General features: G+C 35.4%; 1 protein-coding gene across 2 annotated transcripts in view; it reads left to right on the plus strand.

Annotated features, from left to right (window-relative positions):
- The window catches only part of LOC149551003 (threonine dehydratase biosynthetic, chloroplastic-like), a 63,126-nt gene extending 41,324 nt beyond the window's left edge, over positions 1 to 21,802 (plus strand). The window contains exons 5-9 of one of the 2 annotated variants that reach the window (XR_016352651.1): positions 19,979 to 20,227; positions 20,314 to 20,384; positions 20,712 to 20,755; positions 21,124 to 21,258; positions 21,343 to 21,802. Coding sequence is in view for 1 of the 2 variants with exons in the window: in XM_089786555.1 (XP_089642681.1) it covers positions 19,979 to 20,227; positions 20,314 to 20,384; positions 20,712 to 20,829; positions 21,124 to 21,258; positions 21,343 to 21,483 (714 nt within the window). In the remaining variant the exon portion in view is untranslated. Of the gene's footprint in view, positions 1 to 19,978; positions 20,228 to 20,313; positions 20,385 to 20,711; positions 20,830 to 21,123; positions 21,259 to 21,342 lie in introns of both variants that reach the window. The other variant, XM_089786555.1, reaches the window with a different exon arrangement.
- Positions 21,803 to 22,172: the final 370 nt, after the last annotated feature.

The raw sequence follows: 22,172 nt of genomic DNA on the forward strand, positions 1-22,172 counted from the left end.
CTTGGGCACCTGCCATCTCGAGGGTGTAGGGGTAACTTATATGACACTCAATGTGACAACTCCACTAGATGGTGCCACTGTTTTAGGGTCCTCATTGACACTCAATGTGACAACTCCACTAGATGGTGCCACTGTTTTAGGGTCCTCATTGCCCACCCTTCCATCTAATGTATCTTCCTCGGTCTAGCCAATCTTCCCTTGACTCACCATACAAAAAGCATCCTATCCCCCATTGACTCTCAAAGAGATCTTTTGACTTCTTGATGTCATCCTCCTTGTCAGACTTTGTCTCTATTTGGATACCATTGTTTGAAGCCTACGATTTTGAGTGGACGGAGTATCGTTGTTGGTAGTAGAAGTGTCTAAGTGACTTTGGTAAACAATCAGAGGGGGTTATGGTTGCAAATGGTTTTGTGGCTTATAGTAGCCATAGTAATCAAAAGTGACCTGTGTGTGCACAACATCTAGGAAAAGACCAATGATATGTAAGGGCATGTGAAATGTTTTGGGCTGCAAGGAAAGGAACTCATCACTTTGGTCTGATAATACCATTGCCTAGTCACGTACTACACCATTCCTCAATCCACTCATGAGAACAAGTCGTGGCACTGCTACATTTGGGGCTTGACTCACACTTGTAAGTTTGCTTTTCATCACATTGAGCAGACATGTCCACTTACTAGGTGCAATACAAGATTTCTCGAGTCCACGCCCCTTTCTCGTGTGCCCCACGTTGTTCCACTTGACCTATGTAAAATTCCCTCTGCACACCATTTGCAAGAGTTTATGCTTCTCCCCTGCCAACTTTGTAGTTGCCTTATCAAACCTTTGGCCTTGTCCAAGAGTGCCAAACACGAGTAAATGTACTACATGAGAATGGAACTGTAATGTTGCAACGTTGGTACTGGATACTTGACTTCTGAGTATGTTTGTCGTAGGTCCCCAATCATAGCTCTTAGAGGCACATCAAACTCTCAAATAGAAAAGACGGGCATTTGTATAATCCAAAAGCACTCCTGCATGGTGTAAAGACGTTTAAGTAGGGTAGTCATTGCTAGTCTCTTGCCACCATTTTTTGCACTCTAGGCCACTCAAATCCTCAAAGGTAATTGTATCTATAGTCATCTACTCTTGAGTATGGACTTTTGGCCATGTTTTCGTCCCCTTTGTTGCTTTTCTGGAATCCATTTTGCTTGCAATTCTCACTTCCGAAGGCAACATTCTCTTTACTTTGTCCATCTCGCTTTGTGATTCTAACTCTTTTCGTAATGGTTGGTTTGGTGGTAACAGTCGTAATTGATTTCTTCAATCTTTAACTTTTGTTTGGATTCCATCAATCAACTTGTTTTTGTATGAAACCAATAATTATAATATCCCTCCTAGTCTTCCTGTTTAACACTGCAAGATTTATAGATGACAAAGACTAATATTTTATTTGTGGCCTTTGTTTTCCTATTGGCTTTGAGGTAGTAAAGGCCTGGCAAAGAGTGGAAACTTTTAAACTCTATCATGAGGAGCTTACTCACATGATTCACGAAGTCCCCATTGCAGCCACTCGTGAGTTGGATAGGGATGTTGTATTGAGTGATTCTTTGTTCATTTATCAACAAACGTCCTTTGCAATGGAGATCTGGTTGTATCCGTAGAAGTCGTCCATAAATGAGTACATTTTGTGCCCTCCTACCTCCTCAAGGATACTATCAATACAAGATATCGGGAATGGATCCTTGATAGTGACTGCAATCAAGCACCAGAAGTCCACACATATGAATTTGATTCACCTCTTTTAATCAAATTACAATGGGTGAGATCTACTCGCACCCGAAATATAATGCTTGCATCTAGCATTCAATCAATTTCATCATTCACCTTTGTAGCAAGTGCTTGTTCATCTGGTAGTAGGTACAACCTCTTTTGCATTTTTTGGGATCCTAGTATGAGTGGTATCTTGTGAGCATACAACTTCGGTGGGACCCCTTCAGGTCCTTGTATGTCCACGCAAACACGTTCTTATACTCCTTGAAAAATTTGAAGGTTCATGCATTCAACACTAGATTCCAATCACCCCCTACGAGTATGTTTTTTGGGTTGGTTTCATCAGCGAGGTTAATCTCACTCAATTTGGGCTACTTGTCCTAGATGGGTTGATCTTTTTCAAATTGGTGCATGAGAATCTCATTCACTTGGGCCACCCCTTCTTTGTATTTTGCGTACTCAGTGGGGAATATGTCTTTCTCCTCTTCTTTTGCTATTTGTGACATGTTAGATGAAAGATGAAAAAACTCATAATCTTCTATTTGCCAATCGAAGAGCCCATTTAGCGAGTCCACCTCATCCTTTCAACACCCTTTCAACTTGAGGATGCCTTCCTTGTTCGACTCCATTCGTTGTCTTCCTTTGTGTACTTTAGTCGATTCTCCCTCTGATTTGGATCCGAAGGAGGATGCCAACTCCTTGCTCACCACCTTTGTTATCAAATCAATCATATAATTTCTCCCTTTGCTCTCTATAGATAGTTTATTGTGCTTCCAATTGTGATTTACCTTGGTAGTAATGAGCCACCCTCTCCCTAGGATCGCATTACAACCTTTCTTCTTCAGGGGTATGACCATGAAATCTAAGATGAAGGGTTGTGTATGGATGGTAACCTTTTGTGCCATTAGGGTCATGATTGGCTTGATACTATGTTGGGCAACACCCACTAGATTGAAAATTGATGGCTACAACGTGCGCTTCCGAGTTTCTACCAAGTCTCATCTAGTAACACATTCACCTTTGAACCTCTGTCCACAATAGTGTCCATGAGGATGGTACCTAATATGCCCATCTCTACCACTCTTGGGTGTCTTCCATTGTTCATTGCGAGGAGCATTATAGGGATCTTTGTTTGGGTTGTGACTGAACACATAGGCGCATGTGTGGTGCTCATGGCAACAACTCTCAATCGAGGCATAGTATCGAAGAGGTCCTTAAATTATATTGGCACTTTTGTTTGTAATACTTGTCTTAAAATATTCTCCTTAGGCTCTGTACATAGTGAAGTGCTTGAAGTATCATTATTTTCCCTTCGCTCTGCCATCATTTCTCTCTTAGTGTCAGCCTTAACTTCTGTTACATCCCAAATTTTGACCCAATTTAAAATGTTCATATAGCCGTTGAGGTTTCACATGAAGTCAGTTGACAGTTAAAATTTGTTATAATCGTGTGAAATGGTAAGATGGTTAATCATTATAATTTCATTTGAAGATGACATGCTAGTTAATTGTTATGATGATATTTTAAAACTATCTCGAATCGTTGGTTATTTATCATGAATGCATGGGAATTGAAAAGCGGTTAGCTGTTATGATCATTTATAATTAATAACTTGTTATCGTGATATGATTTAACTGTGGAGAATTTCCTTGTAGGGAGCACGTCAAAGGGTGGAAGCATTGTCAGAAAAGAATTGGGCACAGGGGCATCACCATTAGTAGGCAAATGGATATGAATCTTGAATCACCATGGTTGAGGACCTAGCAACTGCATAACAGGATACACACATTGGACACACATGAGTTATTGGACAATCATTAAAACATTAATCATTTTAACTTAATCAAAGTACATACCTTTATTGGTTTATATTGACATTCTCATCACTTCAAATAATACGTATATATGTATGTGCACATAGGTATAAAGTATGGCGCCACCATAGTATTAATTTATACAAGCTCATATGTATTAAAATATATATACCTAAATATGCATATACCTTGAGAAGATATGAAGATAAAAATAATCTTCCAATTAATACACGTAATTAGATATGCATACCTTTGTAGGTACAACCTTGGATAAACAATAATATTATAATGTCATCATTTGAAATAATATATATATGTGCATATATATAATTTAATAAATTATCCTTTTTGATTTAGTAACCTTCAAATTATTGCTCATAGTTATTTGTCGTTATAAGAGGCGAGAATGTACACTTGGCATCTTTTATCGGTGGTTCAAGAAGTTGGTTTTCTTCTTTTTTATAACTGCTCAAAGAGTCACGGCTTCCTGGAAGCTTTTGTATTTTCCTTCAAATGTCTTCTTTTATATATACAAGTCGGGAGAACCAAAAATCGGAGTTCTGCACTATTACCTCTGCTCCCTCTTTTATTCATCTTTTTATTGTGCTGCATATGGATTAAGGGCTATTCCGAGTCATAGCCTTTTATCTGATCAAAGCTCTGCATTTGGATACGTATTTCAGAAGAGCTGATTGTATGGAAATCAAGCCGAGCTTCATACTTGAGTGATCAGGTTATGTGAACAGCTCTCCCGTTTCATATTGCTTTATGTAAACACTCGAAATTGTAAATGTAAAAATTAATTCAATGTCTCATTGTTTGACTATGCATCGAATATAGAGTCCATTTATTCTTGATTAAGTCTGAATCAAATGTAGTTTGTTATGCCAAGACACCTCTTGTTTCCAGTTGGACTTCATATTCCATCTACTTTATAAATTCTTAAGAAGTTGTTCACGGGTCATAGGAATTGTATTATGACAGTAATGAAATTATATTATTCTTTTTCACCAGCTTAAGTTCAACAAAGGAGTTGAATTACTTTGAGATTTAACACCTAGGACTCACCCGACTGGATAGCCAAGAAAGTGAGTGAAGAGGTGAGAGAAAATCTGCAAGAACAAGAAACCAGAGTCAGAAGCGATTTAGTGAATTTATGACATTTTAAAAGAATCATTAAATAGCTCATGCATGTCCTCTTAATTTATCCTGTTGTCAAATTGAGTGGTGGAATTAAGTGTGAGGATACTTAGTGGTTGGACAAGATGTTCCATATCTATTCCGGGTAGGGAGGGCCTTTCTAGTTAGAGAAAGTGTGGGGATAAGTTTAAGGTTTGTAGTTGGGAGATTAAGCCCCTAACAATGTTTCCCCTCTCCACAAGATGTCAGGTCGTGCATCAGACAAAGATAAGCATTCAAACATTTATTGGTAACAGGTATTTTACTTTTATGATGTTTATATGAGTAGAAGATATGATGGATTGATTTATATCATTGATTTAGTTATTCCTTAAATGAAAGCAACTCTTCGTCAATGTAATTGGTAACCGGTTAGATTGATTGATCTTTCAATTGAACATGAAATATAGCTATATGCAAGAGAGAGATTTATCTAATGGATTGTTATTTTTGTCTTCATTTATTTGAATAATAAATGAGCGTACCTTTTAGCTGAATGTTATTGCCATAGTTAGCAATAGAAAGGAAAATAATGATACAGTGGTATTTGATGCCCTAAATGATGCAATGGTATTTGACGCCCTAAATGATACAATAGTATTTGATGCCTTAAATGATAAGTGGTATTTGACGCCCTAAATAATACAATGGTATTGACGCCCTAAATGATACAGTAGTATTTGATGCCCTAAATGATAAGTGGTATTTGACGCCCTAAATAATACAATGGTATTGATGCCCTAAATGATAGTGGTATTTGACGCCCTAAATGAAACAGTGGTATTTGTTGCCCTAGATGATTTATTGGTATTTGTCATTACGACAAGTGGTATAGCTTTTTGTTTCTTAAGCGGTATTTATGGACTAATCTGGGTTTTGCAGAAGCATCCCTAGACGGATTTCAGTTTTTGGATTCTATGGTATGTAGATTTTAAATTCCTTGTTAAATTTATTGATGATGTCTTCAAATGTTAGTTATGAAATTTCCATTTAACTGATTGTAACCATTAATCTCATTCACATGAACGTAACAGTTATATCTGTTTTCCTATGAAAATGAAGTAATAACTGTATTTCTTTGATATGTTAGTTGTTAGTTAAGACCTGGAAAAGGTGGATGCTACAACCTCCTCTAACCTCTCTCTCTGTATGAGAGTTCGGTACACGGCCTTCTTCGCTAGGGCCCTCATAAGCGCTAACACCCCTTGCTCATTTGACCCATTGATATTCAAGAGGTTCATTGTCGACTTTGGGCAATTTGCGTCCTCATGGTTGCAAGGACCACACCATCTGTAGATATATTGGGGGTTCTCCTCCTGGCAATCATGAGCGAAGTGACCCTATTGGTTACAAAGCTGATACTCAATTATCAACCTAAGCTATGACTGTTGATTGTTATTAGTGTTACTTTTTCTGCCTCTTATGTTGTTTATGCAACCGCCAGATGATGCAGTTGTATTGGCCAACTGTTGTGTGGTGGTCGCTCCTACTAGGGTCATGGATGACTACTCCCGTACTTACAAAACCTGTGCACTTCATGTCTTCATGTTGTATGGGCTCTCCTTGGTGGAGTGTATAAGTACCTAACAAATGTCACAGGAGGCCTTCTTAGGGCACGTACCTTTTGTGTGACTCTCTTCTTTATAATTTGTGCACGACATTCCCCTCACCCGTGCTGCTACTTCCCTTCATAACTTTGAACTCCATCATGCGGCGCATGTCCTTTTGTAGGGCTCACACTTTCTTACTTGATTCCTTGTTGCTAGTGCTCCCTTCAGATGAGTCATCATCCTCTGACCGATTCTTTTTTCGTGAGGTCTTGTCTTCACTTTTTATGTCCATCACTCTATTGTGAGCATTGTGATAAGATGTTTGCAAGCCAACCTTCATCTTCTTCCTCAAAGAGGACTTCAGTCCCTTTACAAGCCAACGTTTCTTCAATCCATTTGCTGATTGATTCTCCATCTTCTCCAACAACTCTTTGACCCCCTAATTGTAGGTCACCACACTTTCTTATTTACTTTGCTTTGTGTTGTATATTTCAACGATAATCTCATTATTGTTCCGAAGCAATTTAGACTCGTCATTAAATTTTGCCCATGTTCTCGCCTTGATTTTGTTGACTTCTGAGAACTGGTCGAATTCCACCCCATGTAGTGTGGTCGAGAATGCTACTACCCAATCATCTTGGTTGGTCTACCCATTGGTTGACTAGATAGTTTCACATGTCTCACAATGCTGTAGGTGATCCTCTAATCCATCACTCGTAAGCTTCAACAATTTCTGATTTTTAGACATGCGAGTTTCTTTTTGTGACTTGCTTTGTGTTTTGCTTTGTATACCGCTTTGAGTACTAGGGCCGATTGGAATTGCTCCCAAATTTGGTGCACTTGACCCAAACAAATCGTTTTGACTATGACAACCCTATGTTCTCTCAACACCCTCGACCGCAACCATATCCCTTGTGTTTGTTTTCTTCTACATTGTAAAGTTTATTAACAAATTTAATTGATTGCAGAATTTTTGTTGTAGGTATAAACAATAACACCAATGTTTTGAAGCGATTCTAGAATCGGCAAACGTTAGTGCAGTAATAACAAAAATGAAGTATTGTTAAACTCAGAATTATCTTCGATCCTTTTGGAGTGCTTGCATTAATAGATTTCGATGCCAAGATTACATCGGGTAGATTGGATAAATATCAACGGAAGGGGTGCGGGGATGAATTTTCACACCCGTTCATTGTTAACTAATACTCATGATTAGTTACTGTCATAAACATAGTGATTAAATGTATAACCAATCATTACATCTACGACCCAATATAAAGGATAGATCGATCATGATCTAAACATCAAAGGAACCAAAAATAATCTCGATCATGCCTTAATGAACTTGGAACACACACACACACACACACACACACACACACACACACACACACACATATATATATCTCATCAGTTTCAGACTGTAGAAGATACAACATGTACGTATGCATATATGTATAACAGTGTGTACATCATGCTGTTGTACATATATACATATGTGCTTACCACAGTAATGTCAGATCGAAGCTACATGCATTAACACTCCCTCTTAGCTAGGGAAGACAAAGTGCATATATATAAGTTCTTTATATGAAAAGTAATATCCTCAAGATATATATAAGAAAATCAAGTCTCATGATATTCTTTCTAGTTATGCTGTGTATACAAATATAAGGTCACATGATATCCACCATAAAAGATCATGATACATCCATAGATATTAAGTCACATAATTTCCACAATGAATTTGAATATATTGATCTTCAACAGATATGAAGTCACATGGTATTCATCAACATGCTTTTTTAACTATCATGACTTTTCCTTGAATATCAAGTCATATGATATTCATCATGATAGTAATCTAATAATTATAAAGTCGTCACCTTATATTATTAGAATCAATATTTCATTATAAAAGATGATCACCTTAAATAATGTATTCTAATTGTATAGTTCTTCTTTCCACCATGTCTCTTACGTAGTGGTAAGGAATTTCTATATGCTTAGATCTATCATGAAATACTGGATTCACAGGTAATTTGATGCAACTTTGGTTATCACAATGAATAGTGGTAGGTTTCATAGATTCACCAAACAAGTTAGAAAGCAACTTCCGAAGCCACACTACTTCTCTAGCTCCCATAGCTGCTGCAATATACTCTGCCTCAGTAGAACTTTGAGCAACAAAAGCTTGCTTTCTGCAGATCCAAGAAATCATGGCTGATCCTAAACTGAAACAACATCTTGATGTGCTTTTCCGGTTTTTTACACTTCCGGCCCTATCAGAATCAGTATATCCATGTAACTCCAAGCTAGTATTCTCATATTTAAGTTCATACCCAATAGTACCTTGGAGATACCTCAATATATGCTTCAAAGCAACAAGATGAATCTCACTAGGTTCACACATGAACTAACTTAATGCATTCACTGCATAGCAGATATTAGGTTGAGTGTTTACAAGATACATCAAGGACCCAATTATCTGTCTATATAGGGTGGGATCAATTTGTCTGGATTCAACACTTGCTTCCTTTAGCTTGTGAAGGTTGGTTTCCATAGGTGTAGACATAGGTCGACAGTCCCACATTCAAAATCTTTTCAAAATATCAATAGTATGCTTCTTTTGATGTAGACAGATATTACGAGACTTCTGACGTACTTCCAAACCGAGAACATAATGAAGAATTCCTAAATCCTTCATTTCAAATTTAAAGGCCAAATCTTTCTTACACTGATTAATGAGATGTTCTTCCCCTATAATCAGAAGATCATCAACATAAAGAATTAGAATTAGCATATCACCTTTAGTTACCTTGAAGTAGAGATTTGGATCAGCCATATTCTTGGTGAATCCAAGACTTAAAAGGTATTTCTCAATCCTTTCATACCAAGCCCAGGGAGCTTGTTTGAGTTCATATAGAGCCCTTTTCAATTTACAAACATGACAGGCAGCATCACGAGTTACAAACCCTTCTGGTTGTTCCAGGTATACTTCTTCCTGTAGTTTTCCATTAAGAAAAGCAGTTTTTACATTCATTTGATGGATTTTCCAACCTTTGGCTGCTGCAATGGCTATTACAGCTCTAGCATATGTGTACTTGGCAACTGGTGCAAAAGTTTCTTCAAAGTCAATTCCTTTCTTTTGAGAAAAACCTCTAGCCACAAAACGAGCTTTATGTTTTTCAATGCTGCCATCTGCAGCATACTTAACTTTGAAGAGCCATTTTGAAGACACAACAGATTATTCCTTAGGTCTTGGAACTATGTTCCAAACATCATTTTTTAGTATAGACTGGTATTCTACCACCATGGCGTCTTTCTAAGCTTGATGTTTAAGTGCTTCAGAAGTAGAAGGATTAGGATTTGAGCTCTCACTCAAGAAGCATTATATGTCAATTTTCTAGGTCTCTTGCTTTCTCGGAAGGTTCTTGAAGGGGCTATGAATCCATCTCCTTCCTGTATTATTTTTCTTGCCCAAAGTGGCCTTTCAGAGCGATCAAGACTCTTTTCTTGAGTCTCTAGAAGGATTTCAGTTTCAGTTGAAGTCTCTTCAGGGAACTCCTTCTGAATCTTAGGAGCAGGAGTCTCTTCTGAAGATACATCAAATGTATCTAGTTCATCGGAGGTTTTGGCTCTTTTGAAAGCATTGTCCTCCTCAAAGATGACATCTTTGCTTAGTTCTATTTGTTTTTGTCCAAGTATGTAGACTCGGTTTCCTTTTACTGTTTCACTAAAACCAATGAGAATACCCTTTCTTCTAGAAGGGTTTAACTTAGTCCTCTTCTCCTTAGGTACATGAGCATACATAGGACATCCAAATATCCTTAGGTGACTAATGTCAGGTTTCTTTCCAGAAAATGCTTCTTCAGGAATCTTATTGTCCAAATGTGAGTGACGACATCTATTTTGAATATAGACTGTTGTGTTGGATGCTTTAGCTCAGAAGGACATACTCAAATTTTGATAAAAAATCATAGCCCTAGTAGCTTCCACAATAGTTGTGTTCTTCCTTTCAGCAACCCCATTTTGTTGAGGATTGTAAGGGATTGCGAACTCCCTCTTAATCCTAGTGAATTTGCAGAACTCTTTAAATATTTCAGAAGTATACTTCTTCCCACTTTCTGTTCGCAGAACGTTAATGTTCTTACAGGAGGAGTTCTCAGTGATAGTTTTGAATTCTTTAAACTTAGAGAGAATCTCTTTAGATTCTTTGCATTTAAGGAAGTATATCCATCTTCCTTGAAAATCATAAACAAATATCAAATAGTACAAGAATCCTCCTATAGAAGGTATAGACACGGGCCCACATAGATCAGAATGCACTAGTTCCAAGACTTCTTTAGTTTTGCTCAAACTATGAGGAAATGGCTTTTTAGTGTTTTTCCCTAAGGCACAACCTTTGCATGATTCATTGTGAATATGATTTAACTTGGGCATTCCGATTACTACCTTCTCCATTGATGTTAGGGCATGGAAGTTGATATGACCTAGTCTTTTATGCCATATTTCATTTGAATCTGAGGTCTCATATACAAGTGCAAGGTTTGTCTTAGCACATAGCTCAATAAAAGTCCTTGTCTTACTCCTATTGCTAGAGCCCTTTTAATGGTTGAATTTTTAGGTCATGCTAGTACTTTCCCTCCCATGAATGCAATTCTAAAACCATCATCTTCAAGTGCGGATAGAGATATTTAATTCCTCTTAATACCTGGTACATAAAGAACTCCAGAAAGCTGAATAGGATTTCCAGATTTCAATTTTATGGTGTAGGTCCCGATTCCTTTTACAGAGTGTGCAGAATCATCACCAATTGTAACTTCTTCATCTGTTTCTATTTGCATACTTTCTAGGTTATCCTGATATCCAGTGATTTGTCTAGAAGACCCGCTGTCAACTATCCATGTATTCCTTTTGGATCTGGCTGGATAATGCTGAATAGAAGGCATATTTCTCATATTCATTGCCTTCATTTGACTTCTCAGATTTTGCAAAAGATGCTTGAGGGTAGATCTATCGGGCAATTTATGACATAATGTCCATATAGATCACATCTGAAGCATTGGATTTTGGACAAGTCTTTCTTTTGTTTGGATTGTCCTTTTCCATGAAAATTTCTTTTCCTTTTGTTGTTTTTCTTCTTTCCCTTCTTATGAGCGTTTGTATCAAAAACTTGAACATCTTCATCTAGGGTTTTGGGTTTTCCCTTAATCATTAATCTTGATTCTTCTTGAAGACAATCTAGTTTAGGGATTTTAGACCTAGCACTTATGCCTTGTACAAAGGATTCCCAGGAGTTTGGAAGTCCTCCTAATGCTATTAAGGATAATTCTTGATTTTCAATTTCATAGCCAAGTGCAGATAATTGATCTCTCAAATCTGTTATTCTCATAAACAAAGCATTTATAGTTTCTCCTTTATTCATGCTTACATTATTCATCTGCCTTTTAAGAGCAAGTTTTCTGCCTGTATTATTGATTATAAATGCATTTTCAAGAGCTCGAAACAGACAATATGTTGTGGTATGTTTTGCCACAATAGGTACTATGTGGTCTCGAATAGCATCCACAGTTATCTTCATAGCCTTTTCATTTTTCTCGATCCATTCTGATTTCTTAGGTTCATCTTTAGGTTCCTCTTTGTCCTCTCTTACAAATGATTTCAATTTGTTTTCTTTTAACATCATTAATTGAAGTTTCTAGGATTGGAAGTTATCAGCACTTCCAAGGTGATGTTTGAATCTCATTGTGTTTGTCATCTTTGTAGAGAGAGGGAGGACTGTTATTTGAAGTAAAATTTGATCCTTATAAACTTAGTGTGATCTTTCCTTAGCCAAGCTTTGATACCATGTAAAGTTTATTACCAAATTTAATTGATTGCAGGTACAAACAATAACACCAGTGTTTGAATCGCTTCCAGAATCTGCAAACGTTAGTGCAGTAATAACAAAAATGAAGTATTATCAAACTCAGAATTATCTTTGATCCTTTTGGAGTGCTTGCATTAATAGATTTCGATGCCAAGATTACATCGGACAGATTGGATAAATATCAACGGAAGGGGTGCGGGGATGAATGGCCATGTCTCCAATTGGAGACATGGACATTCATTCTCACACCCGTTCATTGTTAACTAATACTCATGATTAGTTACTGTCATAAACATAGTGATTAAATGTATAACCAATCATTACATCTACGGCCCAATATAAAGGATAGATCAATCATGATCTAAACATCAAAGGAACCAAAAATAATCTCGATCATGCCTTAATGATCTCAAAAAATATATATCTCATTGGTTTCAGACTGTGGAAGATACAACAACATGTACGTATGCATATATGTATAATGTGTGCATCACGCTGTTGTACATATAGACATATGTATGTGCTTACTACAATAATGTTAGACCGAAGCTACATGCATTAACATACATGCTTTGCCCTTTGTGTTCTTCTAGCCTTTGATCCCTCAACAATCCCTTCTTCCTTGTGGCGTTAGGGTTAGGTGTCCTAAAAGGTGTCGAGTATTTTCAATCAATCCAAATACCTTGTCACCTTCCACCAATCCCTCTTCGCCATAGGTACCCCCATCAAGACCCTCCTTGTTCGCTTTGTAACCTTTAATACTCTTGTTCACTTCATACCCTTCGACACATTTGTGGTTCCCCTTGGGTAACCCTTCTTCCCCTTTAGGCAGTGCTTCAACTATTCTTTGTATCTGTCGTCTCCTCTCTGCTTGTTCCTCCAACCTGAATGCTTTCTAGATGGCCTTGTACTTGTCTTCTTGCCCCTTTGGGATACTATTCCTTTCCTTGTTCAAGGTTAGTGCTGTTAATTACCTTTGTCGAGTGTTCTCTTGGTACCATTATTAGATTTGTTGATGGCGATTTTCTTTATTTTCTTCTTGCAAGTTGTGAAGGGTAATGAAGTGTTGTGCCAAAAGTCTTGGTAAGTGGCACATAAGATGGTCCACTGCAAGACTTAACTCGAGTGAATTCTAGATCACATCCTTGGGTACGTCTTCTTGTTCCGCCTCCTTTTGGATGTAAGTTCCAACGAACACCTACAATGTGTTTACACAATCTTCCCCTTTGAAGAAGTCTTCTTCGTTACGATTATTAGTGCCTTTTTTGCTCATTGGTTGGCCCATTATGTGAGTCTCACCATGTCCTATGCCTACCGTCTACTTCGGTAGTTCATTCCTAGATTCGTCTAGGCAACAATGCTAAATGCTTGCTCCGTAGGGTCTAGGTTAAGAACAAAATAGGATGCATGTAAAGCATAATAGTAAGCATACACAATATATTTTGAGAAAACTTGGGGTTGTATATTCATTAATCTTAGATTCATGATAGTATATCTTAGAGACAATATTATGACCACACCATAACATAACATCCGATCACCTCCCTCAAAGGCAAGTGTATATATAAAGAGATGTTGAGTGCCAACTGTTGGCAATTGTTGGCTAATTGTTGACCCGTTGACAATAACACTAACAAATGCTAATTACCTAACAACACCTTGCTTGGGAGAGGTCAAGTACCATGACTGATAATTGTTGGAATTTGTTTGGCAAAGTCTTACATGGTTCCATGTTGCTTTAGTTGTGTAGCTCCTTGAAGTATTATTCAGGATGCTTTTGGTCAAATTGACTAATGACTTTTTGAGTAAATTCGCTATAAGTGGTTATATTCTGATGGTCTTGAGTGATGATGCCACCAATCATGGGCTGTCCCGGATAGATGGAGGATGGCAAATTCAATAGCATTTTCCTCAGTTTTAGGGCTAAGTGATAGATAAATATCAAGTTTGTGGACCTATGCTTTGCACAAGGATTTTACTAGAACGACTAAGACATGGTAGATTCATCTTATTTATTTTTTACTTGAGATCTTTTGTTAGAATGATTCTTTCTCCTAATTGGGTTGGCTTGGGTTTTGACTTCATAATTCCTTCAAGGGTATACAATTATCTTTTGCTGGTTCTAATCTAGCATACATTTGTACAAGATCCTCTATACTTCTCTTGACTAGATCCTCTTCTTCCATGTTAGGTTCCTTCTCTTGGTAGACATGGAGGAATAATTGGCTTAAGGATGGAACTTTCGGTTGAATGTTCATTCTTATAATGATTTAAATGTCTCTGCTTGAATTTGGAACGAGTCTTTTGTTGCAGCTATTGTTCATGCTTTGAATAGCTTGGAGGATTAATTGATTGGTCCTTTCAAATCTTTCTGTAGTTTTTTCCTTGAAGGTTCTGAGTTCGTTGGCTACTTGCTCTGCCATGGCAATTGTGCCCTTGCATTTTGCATGAACTATCCTCACAGGATGACAGGATTATGCATTGATAGATCTATAATATCCCCTCTTGGGATATCTTGAATTGAGAGACAACTACTTGAATTCTTTATTCTTTTTATGAATTACAATCCCAAAAACTTGTGAATCGATAATATAAAGTCAATATGCCAAATCACTAATATCAATGCTTCTTATGATCTCTGATTTGGACAGTTCGATGTAACCTTAATGAGTTGATCTTGTAGTTAATGACTACTATGATCTCTGCTGTATTAGGAATGACAGATTATTATGCAAGGTCGTCTTCCCTTATAATTGCTTATTATAATTATCTTCTTATGCCTTGTGTCAATAAGGCAAGTGTTCAAGGGAGCAGAGCTTAAATAAGACTATGGGATACGTTGTAATCTGATCTGTATGTGACACAATACTAATTCAGTATGTGCTGATGTGAATAATGATCTGCTTTTTGAACCTCTGCAAAAAACATGGCCTACATTGTGCTTGTTTGTGTTTGATGCAGATCGTAGGCTATGTTACCCCAGGTTTTTGAGACGAAGGGACGGGGAAATGGGTTTCCAGGACAATTGCTTTTCTTCCCTGGAGCAGGTAACGCCAGGGGATATCAGTAGGAACAACTATATAAAAAATAGGGAAGATTTAAAATATATAAGGAAATCTTAAATATTCATATGAAAACATGGATAAAGCATGCTTCTATGCATTATAGAACCTTGCATATAATGTTTGTAATAAATAATTAAAGTTTGGAGCTCACATAAGAGTCGAAGTCACACAAATTATCAAAACTGGAACATCAATTTTACGGGACAGCTAGGGGATGGGTTTCTTGAAGCTTCCGAGTTTTGGGGATATCCTTGTTTTTGAGACGGGTCAAATTATGCTGGAAATGCATCCCTGGGTAACACTGGTCATATGCTGTTCAGCACTGCAGAGAAGGTATAGTGTTGATGCAGACTTTGTATAGAAAAAGTATAGTTGGTGATAAAACAAAATATTAAAATCTTTTAACAATTCCTTCTGTTGATAAAGACTAAGATAGGATGACAGGTAATCTTCTGTGACTGAACAATGATTATACAAGTCATATGACTATGGAATTTGTTCCGAAGAAAATGATGACCCCAAAAAAACTTGTGTTGGTGCACCAAATTCTATCAAGTTTATTTCCAATCCACGGATATTTTAGCTTCTTGGACTCTATCGTAAGGTTAGATCTGGTATATGATGCATCACATCAACTTTTTTGGCTTAAATTCCCCAAAAAAGAGGAGCTCACAGATTCAAAGCTTCGATCCCATGTTGAAGTCACATATGATTCATAGGAGTGGGAATGCTCTGCGACACTAAAGAATCTTCTACACGAGAGAGATAATGAAAAGTGTTTTGTGTCAAATTGTCAATAATTGTTAACAATGCATACAAGATAAATAATTTACAAAAGAGCCTTGTTATAATCACAACAAAAGATTGTGACAACAAAAGATTGTGATACTTGCTATAATCACTAGTGTACCTAAAATTTTAATTTTTTTTTAAAAAAAATTTAGCCAAGAGATATCTAGTTTAAAAAATGTAAAGTTTAGAAATATAAATATTTCAATAGATAAGATTTTTGTAATTGGGTTCATATATTTAAAAAAAATCTTTACGACATCTAAAATACTATTAATATCTATAAGATTTCACAATTTACTGTTTACCCAACTCCAAATCAAAATTTTACATTTAGCAAATCAAAGATATTCATTCTATTCCAATAAAAAACATAATTTTATACGAAAAAAGTTTAATTTATTTTAAATAATAAAATTATTGAAACATCATAGAATTACTAATTGACTATATGGATAACAAGTAGATAAAAATATAGAATTTAATTACCTATTGGTATTTGTATATATGAAAAATTTGTTTTAAAAAAAACATTTAGATATAATTAATAAAAACAATCAATGTTGTCTAATAATTTTCCCTAATTTGACTTTTGAACTTTTCAAATTTTTTCTAAATATTAGATTTGATTTTCACAAATTTTCCCTTAAATAAAAAAAACAAACTAATTTGTTATATTTAGCCAATTAAAAATATTTATTGTATTCTAAATAAAAGAAAATACTAATGAAAACAAAAAAGATTTTGAAAAATATCATAAAAATTTTCAACAACAATAATAGCAGTCAGCAATGATAAAAATGGCTAGTTCTTGTTTCACTTACAAAATTAATTAAATTAAATCAAATCATGTTAATGTTCAGTATTACTAATATGATTTATCTGTCATTTTAATATATGACACTAAAATGATGAATGCTTCCAGCCTACTTTTAGAATAACAGAGACATCATAATTGTTATTATATATCTTAAACATATACACATCTTTATTTTCATTATTTGCTTCATTATTTTAATTATGAGATCTTAAAACATGTTGAAGCATTATAGATGTATGTTTCATTTTGGAGGTTTAATTTTATTTAGTTTGTGAATCAATTTTGAATTTATTAATTTTGAAATTGTGTGAAGTTGCAATCTTTAAGTTTAAATGCTTAATCTCACATTCCAAAATTTAAGAAAATGACACCAACATTTCTTAAATACAATTAATAAGAAAGATAATCACTTTACAAAACATTATAATTTTTCATATAAAATACAAAATAAATAGATTTTTTACAATATATAAACATTATATTTTAAAATTTAGAAACATGATCTTAAATTTTTAAAATATTTGTCGAAGCTTGTAATTTAGATTTTTAAAATTTAGAAACATATATGGATTTCAAAATTGCAAAAATAGATAAATAAATATTAAAAAAATTAGATTTTCTTTTCTTATTTCATTGATTTTTAATTTATTTGGAAAAAAAGAACTTTGTTTATAACAGTTTTAAAACTAAATCTTTCAAACAAATGAGGTCTCATAGGCATCAAAGTAATTTATGTAACTCCTTTCAGGAATCACTCATTAGTTACATTTGTTCCCTACTGCCACATTATTATTAATAACAGATGAAATGGTTTTTGTGGCTCGATACTAATGAGATTTACCTAGAATATTAAAACCAATCGTAGAAACATATATACACTATTTCTAGAATATTAAACAATTATAATCTTTATTTCATTATTCTATTTTTCAATAATTATCAGCCAAATGTTTGATCCCTCTTGGGCAAATTAACTCCGCAATGGGCCGCAAATAATGTGCGAGACGAGTGAGTATGAGAAAAAAACAAAAAAAAACTACAAACTTATTCATAATGCGCGCAATACAAATCTTCTGATAGAAATTGGATGCGGCCATTAATATTCTGCACACAATGGAGTCTTGGCATTTCAGCAGACTTACACGCTTATGCTTCACTCTTGGAAGCATGCGTAGCTATTAAATCAGTACAACATTGAAAATAAATTCATATACATATAATGAATATCAATAGAATTAAATAAAATCCTTTCCTGGGGAGTTCTCTCTTCAAAATGTCCATTGCATGTGGGGAATTTGAGAATGCGCGCACAGTATTGGGCAAAATACTCTAATGAAATGTTCAATTTTGGAATGCAGTGATTAAAGAATATGTCAACTGTAGGTGCTTCCGTTGAGTCCGTTTCAATGTTTTATCAAACGATAGAAGCAGGTGCAGCACCCAATAATTATACATTCGGAACAGGGCAAGGGCATCCATGATAACATTATGAGATCTAGGTTTGAGCGGCATATATTTGTGATTGATTCCTATGGTTGATATGGGAATGGAGATGCAACCTTTTTCATCCCAAGCATTCATCTCTCATGCAGACGAGCTCCCCCTCCAAAACAATCCCCCTCTCCAAAGATTTGCTACCTTTTCAAGAGGATCAATCCCGTCCCTTCCTATACATTTGCAGGAAAATGCACGCAGGGCTACACGCAATCATCCCCCTTTCACATGCTTGTTGCCCTCTTTTTAACTTGTTGCTTTCCTTCCACTCGCTGCCCCTTCTCCTTCCCATATTATATTCTGATGATTACAAAATGACCAAAAAATGCTTTGCGTAGTTGGTATTCTCCAATATTATTGTGCGTTTTCTTTATAATAGTTGGCATTCTACAATATGAAATCGATGATAAATGTGTCTTGACAACTCAAATCTTTAATTTTTCAGTTGATCATTGGATAAAAAAAGAGTTTACAACCACAACTTTTCGGCTACTATATGGAGCATTTTTCTTGACGTTGCTACAAACAAAGCAAAGCCAACTCATCATACTACTAGCACAACATTTGTAAAACTTGTAAATGACTGTTAATTTTTTTTAGAACAGCAAAATGTTTACATTGATGAATGCTTCCAGTGTAGAAAGCCTCTCAGCTTAGCAACTTTATGACTTGAGACAAAAAGAAAATGCCATATGTAAACTTAATGAAAATGATGTGAAGAGGTCCTGAAAGGGAACCCACAAATGTTTTCAATATTCTAATTTTGTTCAACTCATCATGGCTTATATGTTTTAACCTATGTTACCTTGGGTTTCTGAGACATGGGACGGGGGGACAGTTTAACCGGTTTTCTTGGGTGGACATTTTTTCCAGAGCCGGGGATGATAGTAGGAATAGCTATATAAAAAATAGGGAAAATTTAAAATAAATAGGGAAATGTTAAATATTCATATGAAAGCATGCTTATTAGATACATTAGGTTACCTTAATATATATATAGTATTTGTGTTAAATAATTTAAGTTTAGAGTTCACATGAAAGTGGAAGTCAAACAAATAATAGAAACTGAAACATTGAGTTTATGAGACAGCCAGGGGACAAATTTCTGAGTTTCCTGGATGGGTCAAATTATGCCAGAAACATGTCCCCTGATAACATTGGTTTTAACAATTTTTTGCATAGTTTTATATTATTTTAGTAATATTTATACATTTTAACATTCTTGTGTGCTCATTTCTTATTTTGAAATTAAATGTTTTTAATTCCTGTATTCAGTCACGATTTTTTTCGCAATGTTTTTAATAACTTGTTTTTCATCCTCACTGAATGTCGGTACAATTCTTCTGAATTAGATATTGATCATGCCTAATTTCAGAAATTTAATAATGCCCGTATAAATACAATACTCCATCAATAAAACAACATATCAAGCTGATGCATTGTCAGAATGTATACTCACAATGAATGCTAAAAGTAAATAATCCTTTCTGACGTTATGAACAATATTTCTTCTGAAAGAGCTCCATAACCCATAACTATTATCTCTCTTAACTTGGAAGTTGTACTGGGTATATATGCATTTCTTGGTTTGCATCTTTAATTGAAATGTTTTTATATTGATTATTTTCCTTGTGATTCAGGACATGTTTGAGGAGAAGAGGAGCATTTTAGAACCTGCTGGGGCTCTGGCATTAGCTGGGGCTAATGCATATTGCAAATATTATGGTTTAAAGGATGAGACTGTGATAGCTATAACCAGTGGAGCAAATATGAATTTTGAACGGCTAAGACTTGTCACTCAACTTGCTGACGTTGGTGCCAAGAGGGAGGCTGTTCTTGCGACATTTCTTAAAGAGGAGCGTGGTTCATTTAAGAAATTTTGTGAGCTGGTATGTAAATATATACATGTGATTAATATGTTAAGTCAATTGGACCTCAAGCAGTTTTATCTGACTAATATTTTCTGAATTGGCAGGTGGGGCCAATGAATATAACGGAATTCAAATATCGATACGCTGAGAAAGACAAAGCACTTGTTTTGTATAGGCATGATATTATTCTCATCCCTTCTATCCATATTTTTTTTGTCTTTGATCATATCTGTATATTGGCTGGGTTTTTGTTCCTCTTCTCTACATTTTGACGTTCTATCAATATTTTGCATTCGTCTGAGCAAGTTCATACATTTTCAACCTTAAGTGTAACATTTATGATTGCGATAGCTCTTTTTATTTTTGGATAATGACATAATTTCTAAGATTGAAGACGTTGACATTCTTGACAAAATTAGATTTATGTGTTAGTAGATAATAGATTTATTCACCTCGAGGGTTTTAGTAGCATTCTAATATTTGATTTCGTTGATTTTCTCAGTGTTGGCGTTCACAAGGCTGAGGCACTGCTAGAACTCAAGAAACGTATGGAATCTTCTGGGCTGAGGACATTAGATCTAACAGACAATGACTTAGCTAAAGATCATTTGCGACATCTTGTAATCATCTCATTTTGAATAACTTTGAACTGCATTTTATATTTTTACACATTATTGTGCTTGTTCACTGTTTTACACAGAAGTAATGGTGCAATATTACTACTGGAATGGAAACCTCTTCATATGTGATGATTTTATATGCCCCAAATTTAATGTCTTGCTTTAGGTTCTCGTTTCCATCATTATGAAGCCAAAACCATTTTGTACTGTGTTACTTTTTGGACAAAAGTTACATTGTGCTAATGCCAAATGCCATTTGCTACTTTGATTCATTAGCTCTGCATTTATTTGCAGATGGGTGGTCGTTCGAATGTAAAAAATGAACTACTTTGCAGATTTGTGTTTCCTGAGAGGCCAGGTGCATTGATGAAGTTTCTAGATGCATTTAGTCCTCGGTGGAATATAAGTTTATTTCACTACCGTGCACAGGTACATACCACTTTCCTCTGTTCTACTTTGGGCTCAACTTGCTGTCCTCTATTCTTGGTCTATAAAATATTATTTGATGTGCAGGGTGAAGCAGGTGCAAATGTATTGGTTGGTATACAAGTTCCACAAGAGGATGAAGAAGAATTTACTGGGCGTGCAAAAAATCTTGGATATGAATACGACAACGAAAACCAGAATGAAGCATTCCGCCTTTTAATGCATTAACACTGACTACAACTACAATATTGTGGAAGATTTAAAATATTAGCGCTCATTGATTTGTTATATGATTCTGTTGCCCAGTTCTTGTTATATTGTTGATTTGTTTGATGATCCTTAAGGGATTTTTATAAGATCTTCTTCGACATCAAAAGACCTTGGTTTTGGATTTAGTCTTAATTCTCAGTACAATGTATTATTGAAGTTTTCCGTTTTTCTATTGTACAAAAATGCCACATAAAGAGCACAAGCTTTATGTCATCGAGAAGCTCTAAATGCATTAAGCAAATTTTGAATTAATTCAAATTTTCAGAGTTTCATTTAATATCACTTCATATGTGATGTTTTTGATCAACTGTGGGACACGTTCTCGCACAAATTCAGAAGTACGAATATCAAGTATATCTATATGGATATGGTAAGCATATGTCATGAACTGTATAGGCAATCGAGCATGGCGACAAGTCATCAGATGGGCATGTGAGTTGGTATACATGAGAACATAAGCTTCATTACCGGTTCCAATTTTGTAACAGTGCTTTGCTAATGGCATATTTTATATATATTAATTTTTAACAGCAGGAGAAAGCATCAAGAAGAAATGGTTGAATGAAAAGAAATGTTCATGACCATTGAGAGGAGTTTTGATTATTCAGTTTTAACTTGAAAGCACTTGTAGTTTTGCCAAGAGAAAA

Source organism: Cupressus sempervirens, chromosome 6 (genome assembly GCF_028749045.1).
Source record: "Cupressus sempervirens isolate cs-2001-9-10 chromosome 6, ASM2874904v1, whole genome shotgun sequence".
NCBI classification, from domain to species: domain Eukaryota; kingdom Viridiplantae; phylum Streptophyta; class Pinopsida; order Cupressales; family Cupressaceae; genus Cupressus; species Cupressus sempervirens.